General features: G+C 32.9%; 3 protein-coding genes across 7 annotated transcripts in view; 1 reads left to right on the forward strand and 2 right to left on the reverse strand.

The window, feature by feature from the left end:
• The window catches only part of LOC143085374 (glycine receptor subunit alpha-2-like), a 50,119-nt gene extending 44,723 nt beyond the window's left edge, over positions 1-5,396 (forward strand). For all 5 annotated transcript variants that reach the window (XM_076261662.1, XM_076261661.1, XM_076261660.1 and 2 more), the window contains exons 5-9: positions 524-750; positions 1,852-1,934; positions 2,539-2,670; positions 3,596-3,984; positions 4,975-5,396. In XM_076261662.1, coding sequence (XP_076117777.1) covers positions 524-750; positions 1,852-1,934; positions 2,539-2,670; positions 3,596-3,984; positions 4,975-5,154 — 1,011 coding nt within the window. In that variant the 3' untranslated portion in view covers positions 5,155-5,396. The remainder of the gene's footprint in view (positions 1-523; positions 751-1,851; positions 1,935-2,538; positions 2,671-3,595; positions 3,985-4,974) is intronic.
• A 4,386-nt stretch (positions 5,397-9,782) lies between these two features.
• Positions 9,783-14,628, reverse strand: LOC143085375 (complement C1q-like protein 4). Its single transcript, XM_076261663.1, has 2 exons — positions 14,371-14,628; positions 9,783-10,198 (listed from the first exon to the last, which is right to left on the reverse strand). Exons 1-2 carry the CDS (start codon positions 14,573-14,575, stop codon positions 9,798-9,800), a joined length of 606 nt encoding a protein of 201 aa, XP_076117778.1. The 5' UTR covers positions 14,576-14,628; the 3' UTR covers positions 9,783-9,797.
• Positions 14,629-15,716: 1,088 nt separating this feature from the next.
• LOC143043197 (complement C1q-like protein 4) lies at positions 15,717-17,142 on the reverse strand. The gene is made up of 2 exons (XM_076215610.1): positions 16,870-17,142; positions 15,717-16,136 (listed from the first exon to the last, which is right to left on the reverse strand). The coding sequence occupies exons 1-2, from the start codon at positions 17,090-17,092 to the stop codon at positions 15,730-15,732; spliced, it is 630 nt and encodes a 209-aa protein (XP_076071725.1). The 5' UTR covers positions 17,093-17,142; the 3' UTR covers positions 15,717-15,729.
• Between the last annotated feature and the right edge of the window lie 561 nt (positions 17,143-17,703).

Consider the following 17,703-nt stretch of genomic DNA (forward strand, 5'->3'; position numbering starts at 1 on the left):
GATAAAAAATCTCAATGATTAAGGTTTATGTATAATAACAAACATTACTAAAGCCAAAACAGTATCATTTGTATTTAGGTAGAGTTTAGAAATATAAAAAAAATGTCAAAATTGAAACCCTCTCAAATTTTCACAGATTTTTACATATGACCTTTGACCTCAATTTTTAAAAAATGTGACCATATCAAGTCTTGACGACAGGCATATTATTATAGTACACGATTTCCTCTTTCCAATGATATATTATATAGGTGCGTGTTCGGTGGGGAGATTAAATTTTAAAAAATCGGCCTTCAGTCACCGCACTAAACTTCCCATCCAAGTCACACTTGATAAAAGTAAAATTTAATCATTATAGGTCAAAGTACGGTCTCCAACACGGAGCCTTGGCTCACACCGAACAACAGGCAATAAAGGGCCCCAAAAATGAGATATGCTTTAGTTCCCATTGATAATATATGTATTAGTAAGCCATTACCTTCAGGTGGTCGTTCAACTTTTGTATTTATGCTTTGTTTTGCAGGATTACTCTATGAGTATGTTTATACGACAACAATGGAACGACAGTCGTTTGATGTATAATGAGAGTCTTGGAATAACCCATTTGGAACTGGATACCAAAGTAATGAAAAACGTATGGGTACCAGATTTATTCATCAACAACGAAAAGAAAGCGAATATCCACCACGTGACTGTACCTAATATGTTGATGCATATATATCCCGATGGAAAGGTAGTTTATAGTATGAGGTATGATATGCATATGTTTTGTGTAATACGCAAAAGTGCAGAAAAAAACTCATTGTTAAAATTTATTTATTTTATTAATATAAGAAGGTTTTCAACTGGCCTTGTAATGTAGATACATTGTACCACGTGCACACGTACACTTATAGCTATATATTTAAAAAATTAAATTCGAATGTACCAAATAAATTTTCACCACCTACATTGTATAAAAAATATATAATCAGATAAATCAACCGTTAAGTCGTCTTCATGAAACCTCTTATAGCCAAACTAGTTAAACCCTTTCAAATACATGTTTTACCAAAGAGCCAAACTAGTATATTAAAACTATTGCATTAAAACAAACATTCAAGTCGATAAAATTCAAACAACACCACGTTTAAGGTTAAAAATATGATTCGACAAACAACAGTCCACAAAACACGACACAAAAAACTTCACCAACTTAAACGTGATATAATATGACCCGTAACTTTCAAGTTAACCCACAAATAAATTTCCTCATACAGATGAGTATTAATAATCATTCTGTGGTTAATATGTTTTTATAAAAAGGACTGACTGTAGTGTCATGCATATGTGTTACTCAGATACATTAGGAATCGATACAAACGGTCAAATTTAGTCAAATTAATATTTGTAAAAGAACCTGCAACCTTTTTTTTTTTACAATGCAGTAAACTATTATTAATTCCTAGACACTCAGTGTTTTTGAAAAAAAACGTTTCTTTTTATTTCTTTTCGTTAACTTTCTGATCAAATGACACCAACATGTATTAGATGCTTCCGTACACCAGTAATCATAACAACTATTTTAAATCTGAATAACAAATTGATCTCTTATTTCGATAAAGTAACTGTCAATTTTCATATTGTGAATTTAGATATACATGTATGCACGTTATCTACAACATTCTTTTAAACGTGCAGTTATTTATATGATATAAGCCGCCAAGGAACATGTATCATAATTCATTCCACGGCTTTCTGAAATTAACCCAGTGTTAAATAAATACAGGTTAATCGGCGATACCCTGGGGACGTGATTGTTTAGCCTTTCTAGACAAATGCACTTCAATTAATGTCTTCTTTTCTACACAGAGTGACGGGCACATTTACCTGTGAAATGAATCTTCTGAAATATCCATTGGATACACAGATATGCTCAATGGGAATGGAAAGTTGTAAGTACAAATATACCGATGAGGTTAATTAAGAGTCGAGATATAACTTCCTTCTCGAGACACAAGTACATGTATCCATGACAGAAATATAGCGGATAGGGGTTATAAGTAGTGTATACGTACTTCTATCTACGTCCATCTAGTGTCACCAAAATTTCTCGAATGCCTAAACAAAACTCAGAAAGGAAAACCAAAACTCTTGATAGGGCAAAGGCGTACAAAAAAACATATATCGGGTTTTTTTTATGGAATGCTTGATAGATATATAATAAAGGAACAAAATAAACCGATTACAAGAGAGGCAAAGATACCGGAGTGACATTCAAACTCATAAGTCGAAAATTAACTGACGACGCCAAACAGACAAACAATTACAGTTCACAAAACACAACACGTTACATGAAAACTTAGGACTGAGATACACGAACCCCACCAAAACATCCTACTCCACATGTGGCAAATGTATAGAATATACCCACTCATATAAATTTATTGTTTATAGTTATTTTTTATATTTCGGTTCATTTGATATTGAAATGAGTATATAATATATATGTTATTGCAAAGTAAATCATAAACAAGGTGATGTTTTAAAATATTTTAGATGGATACAGCACAGAAAATTTAGTATTTGAGTGGAACGAAAATCCTATATCGTACCCTCCTAACATGTCTCTACCTCAATTTGAATTAGATGGAATAACAACTTATAATTGTGACAAAAATTATGTTGGCAGTAAGTATTATATATTCATTGTTATACTTCATTTTGAAAACATGTTTTTCATTTATAAATACACGGGTAATATACTACTCTAAAATGAGTTAGCAGAAATATTTTCTAAGGTTGTCCTCTCAGCTTTAGCTAGTAATCCGAACCTCTCGTATAACCAAAATATCCAGATTTTGTAACGAAGTATTTTAATGTATCTAAAAGCTTGAGAGATTTCTTGCAATATTGTACTGGAAAATTTATTTGAGGAACATGTACATCATCATCAATACAATTTCCCATCTTAGCAAGTATTGTAACAGTTATATTTGGTACTTTAAGTTTACACTTACAGTTAGTTTTCCCCCAAACAGGAAGTGTTGGCAATTTTTTTCTAGAAACCTACATGGCTAAAACGCGGACTGTAAAAATTGATGATGGTATCTATAAAAAACTTTACAATTGACAAAATAAAAAAAACAAGGTCACGAAAAAATTTATAAAACATTGAAACTAAAGTACTTAAAACGGATATTTCCTTTCTCAATTTTAACCATATAAATCCGGATGATATTAGTTGCCCTAAAATTATTTTGCTGTTTTACTCGTATTACGTACATTTTTTATACCAAGGTTTCAAATATAGAATGCGTTACAGCAATTATAGGGTAAAACGGATAAAAACTAGAATTAAACCGACCATCGAGAAGACACTTTCCCGTTACGGTCACCCAACTAGCAATGTCGTGAAAAAACACATATTTTTGTAATAACAGTGTTTGCATTCTAAAAAAGTAATTTGATTTGACAGTAATTCTTCTTTGGATTTACTCATTCTGATTTTGAAACTTTTAAATTATTGCTTAATGTTTACATAGAAATAGTATAATAATAAAACCCTCTTCAATATAATCATGATGTTTATATTTTTATTCTTTGTTTATTTTAGTAAGTTACACGTGTCTAAAAGTGGACATAACTCTTTCTAGGAACTATGGTTACCATATTATCCAGATTTATGTTCCAAGTTTCCTAATAGTATTTCTCTCTTGGGTTTCCTTTTGGTTAAATATTGACGCCATACCGGCGCGCATATCATTAGGACTGCTGACAGTATTGACAATGACAACTCAAAGCTCGGGTGCGCGTGCGTCATTACCCAAGGTGTCGTATGTAAAAGCTATAGACGTTTGGATGGCGATGTGTTTACTGTTTGTGTTTGGAGCTCTAGTAGAATTTGCGTATGTGAATGTTCTTGCCAGAGTTGAAAGGAGAAGACAAGCAACGATATCGGAAAGACGAAAAGTTCATACAGATCCCGATGCAAATGGCGAACCGGTAAGATCGAAACATAATTGCTTGATGGTTGTTTTATTATATTAAGTTGAATGTAGTACTAAATTATACAGTGACTGTGTATTATTACTCAGTTGTCTAAACAATTGCTAAACTTGAGGCAAAATGTTCAAGAAGAGTCACCCTACTATAAGTTGATGTCAGTTTAGAGCAACAAATTTTAAAATTACACACACACGCAATTTATGTACATAGAAAACCAAAATCCAAACAAACAAAAAAAGACATTTTCGGGTTTTTTTTCTTTGTCCAAAAATCGACTGCATGAAACTCCCATTAGACTGATAAATTTATCATGGTTGTGTTCAGAGAAAAAATAAATTATATATTATACATGTAAACGTCAAAGTTTTGTAAGCAATGGTATGTATATTTAATTTTTCAACTTTAAACTAAGCATAATTATTGATTTCTCCTACATTGCATTTTGTGACACCTATTTTATCTAAAAAATTAAAGAAAATGGACGACGATGATGCGGATGAGGTTTATTTTGTGGTCCAGTGACTAATATTACATCCGTGACAAGAACATTTCACTGAAACCTTGATTTGTTCAAACCCAACTCTCTGGGCCGTATTTTGAACGTGCTAGTTCACAGTCAGCTGGAAGACATGTTAGCGTCATTGAGCATATTATTTGGACTCCGAGCCAACCAGTCGTTGTTTTACGTTTAATTTCTGTGTGAGAAGCGGAGAAGTATCTATTACCTATTTTCATATATTTGATTTACCGTCCACGAATTCGAAATGCAGTCTTTTGTCCCATATGAGCAAACGCTTCAACGAGAGTATAGAGCCGGTCGAATATATTTGGTATAACAAGACGAGTTTGTTAAAAAAAATAGTGATATACATGTTTTAATTATCACATAGAACGAATATAAAAAATGCATTATATTTATTGTATCCTTTGTAGATGTCTAGACAATCACGATAGTTTTTTTTACATTGTATGTACTTTGTATTCTAGGTTGAATGGGACAAGGCTCCTCGATATCGGTTGTTTCTCAAGAGTGTTACAGACCGAGAGAAAGCAAGAGTCGTTGATAAAGTTTCCAGAGTGGCTTTTCCTCTCGTCTTTGTCACATTTAACATTATTTATTGGACTGTTTATATATTTTGGGAACCAGTTCTTCGTGAAGGGAGCTAGATATTGGTTATCTTTTATTGACAAACCTGTGATACCTTTTTTATACATTATAACACCTTGTTATTTTTATACACCAATCATTGTTATAAAATGTATGTATACATATTTTTCATTGAATCCCAAACCATGCGCACAACTTGTAGATGGACACTGACTTAACATTGATATAAATTATCTATCTGGTCAACACGGTATATAATGTACTCATCTTAAAAAACAAATAAAATATTGAAATGTCAAAATGTCGATCACACACTGTGACTTGCAATTGTTTATATGCGAATATAACTGAATAATTTACGTTTGTTATCCGACTCGCGCTTTAAGCAATTCGTCTAGGTTGAAATACTGGAAAAATATTGAGACCACGATCTGAGTATGTGAAGTATATGTATTACAGGCGAAGGAATTAACTTAATCATTCGTTTTAAGTAGTTTGTCACACTTTATTATAGTGCCAAATGAAAAGTGAAATCAAGCGAAAGTATAGGATTGAAACGTTTGAAGAATAATCAACGTACATTGTATTCTTTAGCAAATAGATGAAATATTTAGTGTAACGAGTTAATTTACAAAATCAGCTCATAATAGAATTCAACATTATGCTAATTGAGGATTAAAAGTTTGTAATTCTTAACCTATGGAATCTATGATTTAATCAATATGTTACTCTCAGACAAAAATAGTTATCAAATGTACCAGACTTATAAATTGTTACGCTTCGTCTGCATAACACTCATCAGTGACGCTCATATCAAAATAATACGAACAAAACAAGTACAAAGTTGGAAAGCATTGATGACCCAAAATTCCAAAAAGTTGTGCCAAATACGACTGAGGTAATCCATGACTCGGATTAGAAAAGCCTCAGTATTTGAAATAATTCATACTTTTTCAAAGAGCAAATTATTTTAAGGTCTGTATTATAGTCAGGTATATTGACCACCAGATAACGCTGTCCTTTTGAATTATACCCACAATTTCAGTTAACCCGTACAGAAGCTGACTTAAATATTCCCATCTAAAGCGGCGACATACCAAAAATATATATTTGCACTTATTGTGACTCTCTCGTCTGTTATTATTACGTGTGTTGTAAATGCGACGATTCTTTCAAAACAATTAATAAGCAGCAAGATAAACGTGATATAATAAACAATATTAATAAGAGTGTTTCTCTTAACATTAACAGACTGATAACTACATATCATAATCATTTATGACGACTTTATTATCTATTTGTATTTTTTTTTTTTTTTTTTTTTTTTTTTTTTTTTTTTTTTTTTGTATAGAGTACATTATCCATTAAGAAATACAATCAATTTGCGGTATTTATCTAACGCTATCATAGGTTTGAACATTGTTTTCGATATTGACTTGTATATATAAATTGTATATAATATAAACAAGTCTAAATTGAAAACAACGTTCAAACCAATGATTGCAATGGATAAAAACCGCAATTTTGAAACGTGTTCATGTAAAACAAATTTCGTTGTAGAGGGGTCTAAATATAACACAAACAGCATTTTCAAAAAGACCAAAAAAGTGAAAAAGTATTCTTTTAACAAAATGCATTTGACTAACAGGTAAAAAAACTGATGTTCTTAAACCATGCCTGCATTGACGACTTCAAAATAAATTGCTCACAGGATGTAACAAAATGGATCTTTATATTAATTGAATACCAAAACACGCAAAAAACAATAAACTTGCGGCAATGATGCTATACCCAAAACATGAGGTGCAAAATTTGTACAACATATTCGGATTTCGACAATTAATGTCTCTTCAGTGATATTAATGTTCGAAACGGTATTTGGATGGCCATATAAGTTACTTCAGTTTAGGATAGACTCTTGAATTTTAAAAAGTCGAAATATGATGAACAGGTTACATAAACCGGAGGGAAAATATAATACAAGCTCAAACGAAAAAATATAAACAAGTCTAAATTGAAAACAACGTTCCAATAAATGATTGCGTTGGATAGAAAGTACATTTTTATACGTTTGCATGCAAAAACATTTCTTGGTTGATGGGTCTAAACAGCACAAGCAACATATTCCAAAAGACCAAGAAAGTGAAAAAATATTTTAACAAACCCATTTGACTTAGAGGTCGAACAACCGTTACGGATGTTCTTAGACCCTACTGACTGCCATTGTCGAATGCCAATGAGTGCCAAATAATGCCAAATAATATATATATGACTCGTCTGAAATTTTGCCAAACAATATTAGATCTTCAAATTTGCGTAAGCAATCTATTGTTCTTCTTCCTGTAGGATACGAACCCTGACCTCTGTGACATCGTACGTTCATAGTGTCTAGCACCCTACAGACCAATCGACCACCAACTTAAAAGTATATTTTTTGATGTAATGCTTTTTCTCATCATCTTCATCTAGTGTTGTAACACAGTATGCATGGTAGCAAGTACATGGTGTACCTTTGAGGGCGCTGGATCGTAAGATTCTTAAATGATCGTAAATATTTCTGTGACTACATCTTACAATCCAATTATAGGTGTAATACCACCATTGATTTTTCCATATTAGTCTTTGTTAGATTGGCACTTTTAAAAAAATGTTCAGTTTTTAACTTTATTTCAACCAAAGAATTACTTTTCATATATAACGTTTAATCCTTTCCAGTGCTACAGTGAAAATTGCACACTACATTTCATTGCATATAAGAAAGTAACCATCACCGGAAGTAAACAACCCATTTTTTACACTGTTATTTACTGGTTACCTGCTTTGGTAACTATGTAACCTTAACGTTCCAAAATATTTTATAAGTCCATCAATTTAAAAAAGAATGATGCTTTCAGACACCCAACATACATGTTTATGACTCAGGATAATTTAAGTGCATTGAAATGCAGGGTTAATTTTCTACCACTGTCAAATTCAAGGGAATATTTTTTTAGGCCTACTTTCGTATACAACCGGATGTGACGTACCATGATTTGATGGTATATTATAAAAGATAATTAGCCGATCTGCAATCATTTCCATCTTCATGCCTATAATATCATGTACTGTGCTATAACTTTAGATTCTACTGACGAGGAAATGAAACACTAGGCCTCAGAAAGTTGAATATTTTGTTCAGTCTATATAAAGCTATGTGACCGTCTGGTCTATAGTGCTGGACACGGTGAAAGTGGTGTTGTATAAATATCACAATAGCATGAGTTTGAATCTCGGTGAGGGAAGAACAAAAGGGGGTTCCTCAAATTTGCAGATTCAAGATTGTTGTGCTGTTATTTCGAGTACTTCTATATATTTCGGTACTATTATTGTCTATTTCGTTTTTCTTAGTACGGTCAGTTTGTTTTTGGCGGAGGAAGCAGGAATGCAACGAGACAACCATCGACGTTCGTCAGGAAAACTGACAATACTGACAATCCTCGTCAATTATGATTTGAGTAGAGAGCACAACTTTCACATGCGGGAATAGAACTCACAATATCAGTTTTGACAAAATAGTTATGTAGTTGTTGAACTACTTAGATTAAAACAAGGACATGTGGTATGAATGCCAATGAGACAACTATCCACCAAATTAAGACTGCTCGACAACCGAGGCCCACTGATTTTCAATTACAGCTATTCGCCATATATTATCTTAGTAATCAACCATAAGGCATTGCAAATTTCATAAAGCTATAGTAATCTATTAGGACATAAATGCCTCGAAAGGGGAAACGATTCAAACGCGATACAAACTTCGACCTGATTTATGTTAAAAAAATAAACCAATAAAATATTGCAGGTAGCAATCAACCAGAACAATTGAATTAATGTAATGGACTGGCATACAAAGAAGATGGTTGGTTAAACATGACAGCATGTAAGCGATCGATCCATTGCTGTTCTTATGCAACAACGTAAGTGAACACTGCAAAAAGCAGTCCAAAGGATTTGACTTATCAGATAGGAGTGTAGCAAAAAATAAGACATAAGACACAGGGTTCATATCTGAATGCACTTACTCGACAGGCATGTGGGTGAGAGGTTTATCTAGCTGTCGGATCAGGTTTAATCCACCATTTTTTACAAAGGAAAATGCCTGTGCCAAGTCAGGAATATGAGGGTTGTTATCCATTCGTTTGACGTGTTTGCGCTTTTTCATTTGTTATTTGATTAGAGCCGTTCCGTTTTTAATTTTCCTCGGAGTTCATTATTTTTTGTGATTTTTCTTTTCACCACAGTTACTCAAAATCAAAACAAAACCAATAGATGAATAAAGTTTTCCTAAGACAAAGATACTAATCGGTATATAGATACAAAGAAGATATATACATCAATCTATACATTTTAGAATATTGAAGTACACACGTACACTATATAAGTGTAGAGGTTTCTGTTTTCGTCATAATCTTCATTTTACCCTTTCGCGATACTTCTTAAAAGTTCAGTGAGTTTTCAAAGTATTTCGTTGATGAGTTGAAAAATTATTGAAAAACTAAATATATTAATGTAATCACTCCCTCAGGCAAAGTTGACATCAGACGGTTTTTTTCTGTTTGACATACTAGTATAGAAAGCATTTTGAAATACTCTTGGTAAATTGCAACCATATCAAAATACGTGATTGGAAAAAATAAGCGACAATCAATTATGAATTATTGTTTTATAAAGATAATAAAACTCCTGAAAAAGTAGTATGATGGGGGTGAATTTCACCGGATGTCCGTTCGTTGGCAATCCAAACTTTATCCCCTTCGTTCAAACGAACTAGGTCGTGATTAGCTGCATTTGTGTAGCCCGAATTTATGGCAGTAGCATGTGACCACCGACGGATTGCACCATTAACAATCAAATTTATTTGTGTGCTGTAACCGTGGTCTACCATGATATTCCACATGAATAAATACAGTCCAGATTGTGTACAGGTAAATATACCTGTTCCGCCGTTAAATGCATTTCCTTCGTTTGTGGTAACTTTCTCGAAAGGAATTACTGCACCAATGGCAATGTTGCTAACAAAGTGATTGATGTATGCTGAAAAGGCCACTGGAGTTAAGGAGTTGACTGAAAAAGGGAATATGAAAAAGGTAAAATCGTAAAATTAAAATAATATGCATACATTTACAGATTAAGAATATAAAAAATGGCGTCCCTCTTACTACAATTTTAATGAAAATGCTGATAAAATTAAATGTGTCAAAGAAGACAACCACCCGACCACACAGTCTCGCATCTGAAGGCAGACTGCAGCTTTCACTTATACCCTTATGTATAAGGTTCAGCAAAATAGACACAACACTTAACTTCGAAACATACAAATGTAAAAATGGACCAACATTTGAAAAAAACCACACACAACTTAAAACTACTACTGTCTACAATACTATAATTGATTATATACTTTAAAATTAGAAACATATAAAATTTAAGGGTATTTGCAACTGTGTTGATATGGATATCATTTACATTTGGACAACCACAGTCTGTACGTCAACGATATGATCGGTTACCATCAAACCCTTACACTGTAGTACGTCATGTCCAATGTAAAAAACAACATCTATTTGTGTGATTTATTAGAGTATGACTATATGAATTATCGCTTTTTATCTTTCACACATCGTATCAACCACCAACCAAAATACTCCCTCTTTTATGATAGTAAAGGCACTGTGGTGAATCGGGTTGGTACAGGTGAAATATTGAAAATGCTGTATACATACATGAATACGTTTCTCTATGAACTGATGCTTTAAGCGTTTAAACAGGGGTTGTCGTCGTAACAATTTGAAGAACAATAGTCGCTTGCTTTTAGATAAAGATTGAATTGTTACGAAATAAAACAGAGGAAAATACCGCTGTCACACGTTGATTACTTTCGAATTAAAGTTTTCAAACATTTAAAAAGGCTCAACTGTTTTTATTTGAGCACAGCTGAAGAGTCTTATGTAGACAAACCGCTCGTCTGGCGTAAAGAAATATAACCCTCAGACTGGTATCTTTGAGTTCCAGTTTGAAATAGTTTAAATTATTTACTATCTAGTTTTTCTGTTTTACGATAATCTCGCATGTATTTATTTAATATGGTAAACGTTGAGTTCAGTGGAAAATATCTACAACTATGTTCTTTATTTATTACATACAAGTCCCGAAATAACAAACGTTCAACAATGCAAAGTTAACGAAAAATAACGGATGAATGTAGTATATACAAAACAATTAATATAAAACAAATATGAGATGCAACCACTGAAGTACATTTTCCTGACTTTTGACAACAAAATACAGAATGTAGAGGGGTCGAATATGTTTGTGGTGCAATCCCCCTTTCCACCTGGAACAGAAGTGTAATGATACAATATCAGCACTTACTAAGGTGATAAAGGCTTAACTCCTCACATCTAGATCTATACATTGCACACAAAAAAATAACTAACTAAAACACAAAATACAGATCTGAGAGTAGCTGCAGTAACTGAATAAAACTGAGAATGGAAATGGGGAATATTTCTGAGACAACAACCCGACCAAAGAGCAGAAAACAGCCGAATGCTCTCAGTGGGTCTTCAACGCAGCGATACAAGTCCGCACCCAGTTGGGCCTCAGCTGGCCTCTAAACAAAAATGTGTACTAGTTCAGTGAAAATGGACGTCATACTAAATTCCAAAACATGTAAATGAACTAAAATTTAAAAAAACAGACAAGACTAACAAAGGCCAGAGGCTCATGGCTTTGGACAGGTGCAAAAATGCAGCGGGGTTCAGCATGTTTTGTTAGATCTTAACCCTCCCTTATACCTCTAGCCAATGTAGAATAAAGAAACACACAGCAATACGAACAGAAAAAAAACTCAGTTTAACAGAAATCCTAGTCCTATGACAGAACAGGTCAAAAAAGAAACCAAGGAAAATGACAATGATACGTAAATAAACGAACTTAGGACTACGTGCAGTTACTTACATTCCAGGTACCGACCTCAATTCAATTGATTACGTTTTCATCAAACGAAAATCAAGCAAAATCACTCCCGTTACGGTTTTAATATTACAGTTAGGTACTTCAAATCCCTTATTACAGTTACTTATACAAAAAAACATATATCTCAGTCTTTAACATACTTCAGTGCACATCGCACATTCAATGAAATTGATGTAAAGGGTAAAATAACAAAAATACCGATCTCCGAGAAAAATTCATAACGAAAAGTCCGTAATCGAATGGCAAAATCAAACGAATGAATAATTACTGTCTCATTCCTGACTTGGTACAGGCATTTTCTCATGTCGACAATGGTGGATAAAACCTGGTTTTATAGCTAGCTTAACCTCTCACTTGTATGACAGTCGCATATTTTTCCCCGTGTAAAACTGAAATATCGAAACATAGGAAACAACTGTGTTTCGATATATTTGATAATTTCAAAACTAAGTTTTATTGAGTAAAATTTAATTACAGCAGTAAATTAAGATAATTCTGTAAATTTAAGATTGAACGGGAAAATATCATCAAGATCGGTAAGTTTTATAATTGAATGTATCTGTCGTGTACAAGTTGCGATTTTGTACAGGTTATAACATGTACAAAAATATTGTACATGTTATAATTTGTACAATGCAAAAATACAAGTTATAACATGTACAAACGTACCTCATACATGTTATAACATGTACAAAATATTGCTTAAAAATGGTTTTAACTTGTACAAATTTGAAAATAAAAATATGTTTCTATTATTACAACACATGCCATTAACTTCAATAATATTTTCATAATTTTTTTTATTATAGTTCATTCATATTAGTGTGATACCTTTTTGATACAGTTTATGACCAGATAAATAGAAGCATTATTCGAAGGAAGTTCTGTATCCAATAGTCCTCAAAGTGAAGACCTTTTTACCAGAGGAACATATTACCGACACTGAAATTGAAACTGACAAGACAATGTCAGAGACGGACATTATTACTAACACAAACACTGTAAAACTGATAGGGAATTGAATAGTCATGATTCAGCAGACAATAATGAACAAACAATTGAGTTAGAAACAGAAACAATGGTAATGGATTGAAGTGATGCTAACATGGTTTGTGAGGAAGTATCAGCATGATATCTACTTGTATACTTCCTCGAAATAGGGCGCTTTCTGGTGGTGATTTTCCTGCTGTCAATACCAGTGAGTGTTTGTCCGAAATTTTAAATATTGACATCAAGCGTGTCCTTTCTGGTCAGCAGGTACAAGCTGATGCCTTGACAAAAAACTCAAAAACTAGATTAAATGTTCTCTTCCAAGGTGACAAAGTTATCATTCATATTCGTCCATTGATATGGGCCCTCACCTCACCTATCCTCTTCATGCCGGTCGGCATTTAAGGCCCTATCGATATGGGCCCTACCGATGAGAAAAACATCAAAGGCGTGATGATGAATGTGAATGAATATGGCGGCTATAAAATTGGAACTAAAGACTTCGTTGGACAAATTCATGAGTAGAAACCAAGTTCAATTGCTTGCAAATGCAACTTTCAATGTGTCTGAAGTCACAATGAGTGATATGAGTGTGAGAGATATGGTGCGTAAGATATCAATAAGTGGCGGGCAAAGTTTTGTGCATTGTCAGTGTAAAAAAGGCAATTGTAAGTCTGGTGGTGTAAATGTAGAAGCATAAAAGTTTTGCGCGACGCAAAGGTGTCACATGTCTCTGTCTTGTAAACAAGTAAAAAAAACTTGTTTCTAAAATGTATGATATGCACGCTGTAAATTGTGCACCTTATTGCATTTGATTATTGTTCTTTATTATTTGATGAATTTTAATCTTGAATGAATATTCTGCTTTATTATTATTTTTGAACTTTGTATGTAGGTAAAAACTATTTTTAAGCAATATTTTGTACATGTTATGTACTAGGTACTTTTGTACATGTTATTACTTGTATTTTGGCATTGTACAAATTATAACATGTACAAAATTTTTGTACTTGTTATAACCTGTACAAAATTGCAACTTGTACACGACATATCGATTAATTTAAACGACTCTTAACTTATCGCGTGTTGCCATATATAGTTATTCACGAAAGTACAAAAACAATTGTGTCAGTATAGAGGCGGAACTTGTGCTTATAGGAACACCTATAATCTGTGTATAAACTTGAAAGCCGAAACGTACATCAATGTTGTCAAGAAAAAAAATACTGCTTTAATCTTTTTATCACAACTTATATTTAAATATTTACCTTCTAGTCGTTTGTTGAGGAGATCTGAATCATTTCCCTCACACTTGGTAGACAGAGCTTTGGCACAGTTGTCTGATATTGACAGCTTTTTAACTGTTATTTCTAGTGCTTCAATACGAGCGAGGAGGTGTTGGTTCTGAATCACCTCTTCTGACGCTGAACATATTCCAATGAGACAAAGTAACAACAACCCTCGAAAAATCATTTTAGAACAATGCTTCGTAATGTTATGTGTAGGTTAACAATAATCTTCTTGCGATAAGAAACTAGACCTTATTTATAAACGTGTCGTACAAAAGGCACTATGACAGAGATTTTCAAGGTTTATCATGACACAAGTTCGTAAACCTTCATATTAAATTGCTTTGCATAATTGCTTTCCATTTCATTTGCATGTATGTTCTAAGTGAGCTCTAAATACCACATTTGGAATACTCACAGTACCATTGATGCCGGGTTTGTACATAATGCTGTACTGAGAAATGGGACGTTGACGTTCTTCGCGTTTGTCATAGGATAATAATAGTTTGTGAAGTAGTCATCCCAATTCAGTGATGTAATATAATTTTTAATTTCAATTTTCAATTCAAACCATTATGAATAGATGCATTTTCGCCTTCTTAAAAGAAGCACAGTTAACAAGATTCTACTGCACAATGAAAACTTGACTGATGCACAAAGTCTTCCGTATTATGAAATATAAAGTCTACTGCGTTTTGTTTGTTTTGTAGCGTTAAATCAGTTGTTTTGAGAATTGAGGTTTCAGATTTTCAAACTTATCGATGTTGTACATACACTTAACTTTACGTTTACGTTTTGTGTTTGGTTAAACACGTCTGAAACTATGGAAAATCGTCAAATGACGGGATGTTATTTTCATTTTGGTGTACGAATAATGCAATTTATATGCATAGTTCCCTCTTAAATGTTTAATTGGTAAATTATGATACCCGTTGTTGATTACTGCGTGACTTCTAACATATTCCTCAAATAAATTAATTCTAATATGATGAAACTGAAAGTATCACACAATCCATTAAACAGGAGAATCCATGAACAGTCCAATAAAACAGATTACATCATTTCAAAAAGTAAAAACTACGAATGAAAAGACGAATAACAATTATTATAAAAAATTATAAACAGACTATATATAGCTACTGACGAAGGAGCCTCACGAACTCCTACTAACCAGCCGGTGAGCTCATGTGCTCTGAAATGGTACGTACTTTTATTCTACTTGTGGTTACCGTCGTGTTGCAAGTAACAATAGTCGATCAAGATTGTAAGCGCAAAATTAATCAAACCTCATCAAGTGTTAAGAAATAATAACAATTGCCACGACGAAATATACTATTTTTATTGAGATAATAAAACACCAGAAAATGTAGTATGGTGGGGATGAATCTCGCCAGAAGCGTAGTCGTCGGCAACCCATACTTTGTCACCTTCGTTCAGACGAACTATATCGTGATTAGCTGCATTTTGGTATCCAGCATTGATAGCGGTGGCCACAGCATAGGACCAACGACGGGTTGCACCATTTACAACGAAAGAAATTTGTGTTTGGTGACCTTGGTCTACCATGACATTCCACATGAATAAATACAGTCCAGATTTTGGACAGGTGAATATACCTGTACCACCATTAAAAGCATTTCCTTCGTTCATGGTGACCCTCTCGAAAGGAATTACTGCACCATGAACAAGTTTGTCAACGGAGTGGTTGATGTATGCTGAAAAGGCCACTGGGGTTGTCGGATTAACTGGGAAAATAAAAACAATCGTATATTATTAAGTTAAACAGGTGTAGACATCGGTACATATAATGATTTGTCTTGCTAAATAGATTTGTGTTTAAGATTATCTAATGCAGTATATTTGTGTCAATATCCGATCAACTAAACAGAGAATAAACTTTATCCAATGAATACTGGGGGGAAACTTAATACAGATTACGTACTAATTTTTCTTCTATGCCAACACACTTTTATGTGTAATATTTTTGCATATTTGCTTTAAAATTAGAATTTAAAGCTGATTTTGTTTTTTTTTGTTTGTAATTGTAAAATTCTTAACAATATCAATAGTTATATGCATTGTCCTCGTACTAATATTAACCAAGCATCAATCACTAAGGCGAGCAATGTGTTGAATTTTCATATCAATATCGACATTTTATCTCAATACAACAATGTTAGGAATGATCTTACAAGTAAGGTTATAGATTCTTAAGACTGTATCATATTGTTAATTCATAAAAACCATTGGTTTTTCATTTATTTTTGGGATTATTGAAGAATGCACAAAAATATACGAGATTGATTAATAAGTTTTTAGGAACATCTTTATACATATAGAAGTATCAAATTCAGAATTCGAGTTTCTATCATTGCAATACTCATTAAGAAGCGTTATTCGCAGTAATAAAACATCGCAATAATTTTTGAATTTACTGTATGCAAGAACGTGTGCATGTAGACAATGATAGTGTGTTACCTTCAAGACGTTTGTTGAGGTGTGTTAGATCAATTCCATTACATTTAGCTGACAGAGCTTTGGCACAGCTGTCTGATTTTGACAACCTTTCAACAACATGCATTAACTCAGTCTGGGTCCGCTCTAATGCTTCAATACGATCGAGTAGTTGTTGATTCTTACTCTCCTCTGAGGATGAACATATTCCAAAAAGACCAATTAAAAACAAATTTCTGACAGTCATTTCGGAATAGAACTCTGGTATGTTAATGATAATCGACAAGAGATAAGCAATTGCACTCTATCGATGTGTACATACTATATACTATAAAATTGATAAGGTGTATATTTAAAGTTACTTTGGTAATTTACATGTACCTTTGCTTTAATTAGATTTTATTTTAAGATTTAAAGAAAAGTAATTTTTTTTTTTTCAAAACTATGTTGTTTTTTGCCTACAAACTTTCCAATGACACAAAGAAAATTGAAGACAAAAATGTACTCTTGCAATTAATATATGTTTTTCTCGCTGCGTTGAAGACACATTGGTGGCCTTCAGCTGTTATCTGCTCTTAAGTTGAATTTTTGTCTCTTTGACATATTTCCCTTTCCACATTATTATTTAATAAAATAAAATCTTATTTTTTATTGAGGGAGAGAAAGTTCAACTTAAGTACACATTAAGGAAGTTCGCTGCTCAGTTTCAAAATAAATAACTTTCCATAAAACTATTATATATTGAAAAGGGATTGAGGAATAAAAAAAGCAATATATATATATATATATGGAGTCAATGTGCTTGTCTTCGAGATATTAGCCATTTCAATTTTGGCGGGAAAATGTTCTATCTTGACT

This window comes from Mytilus galloprovincialis, chromosome 8 (assembly GCF_965363235.1).
Source record: "Mytilus galloprovincialis chromosome 8, xbMytGall1.hap1.1, whole genome shotgun sequence".
In the NCBI taxonomy this organism is placed as follows: domain Eukaryota; kingdom Metazoa; phylum Mollusca; class Bivalvia; order Mytilida; family Mytilidae; genus Mytilus; species Mytilus galloprovincialis.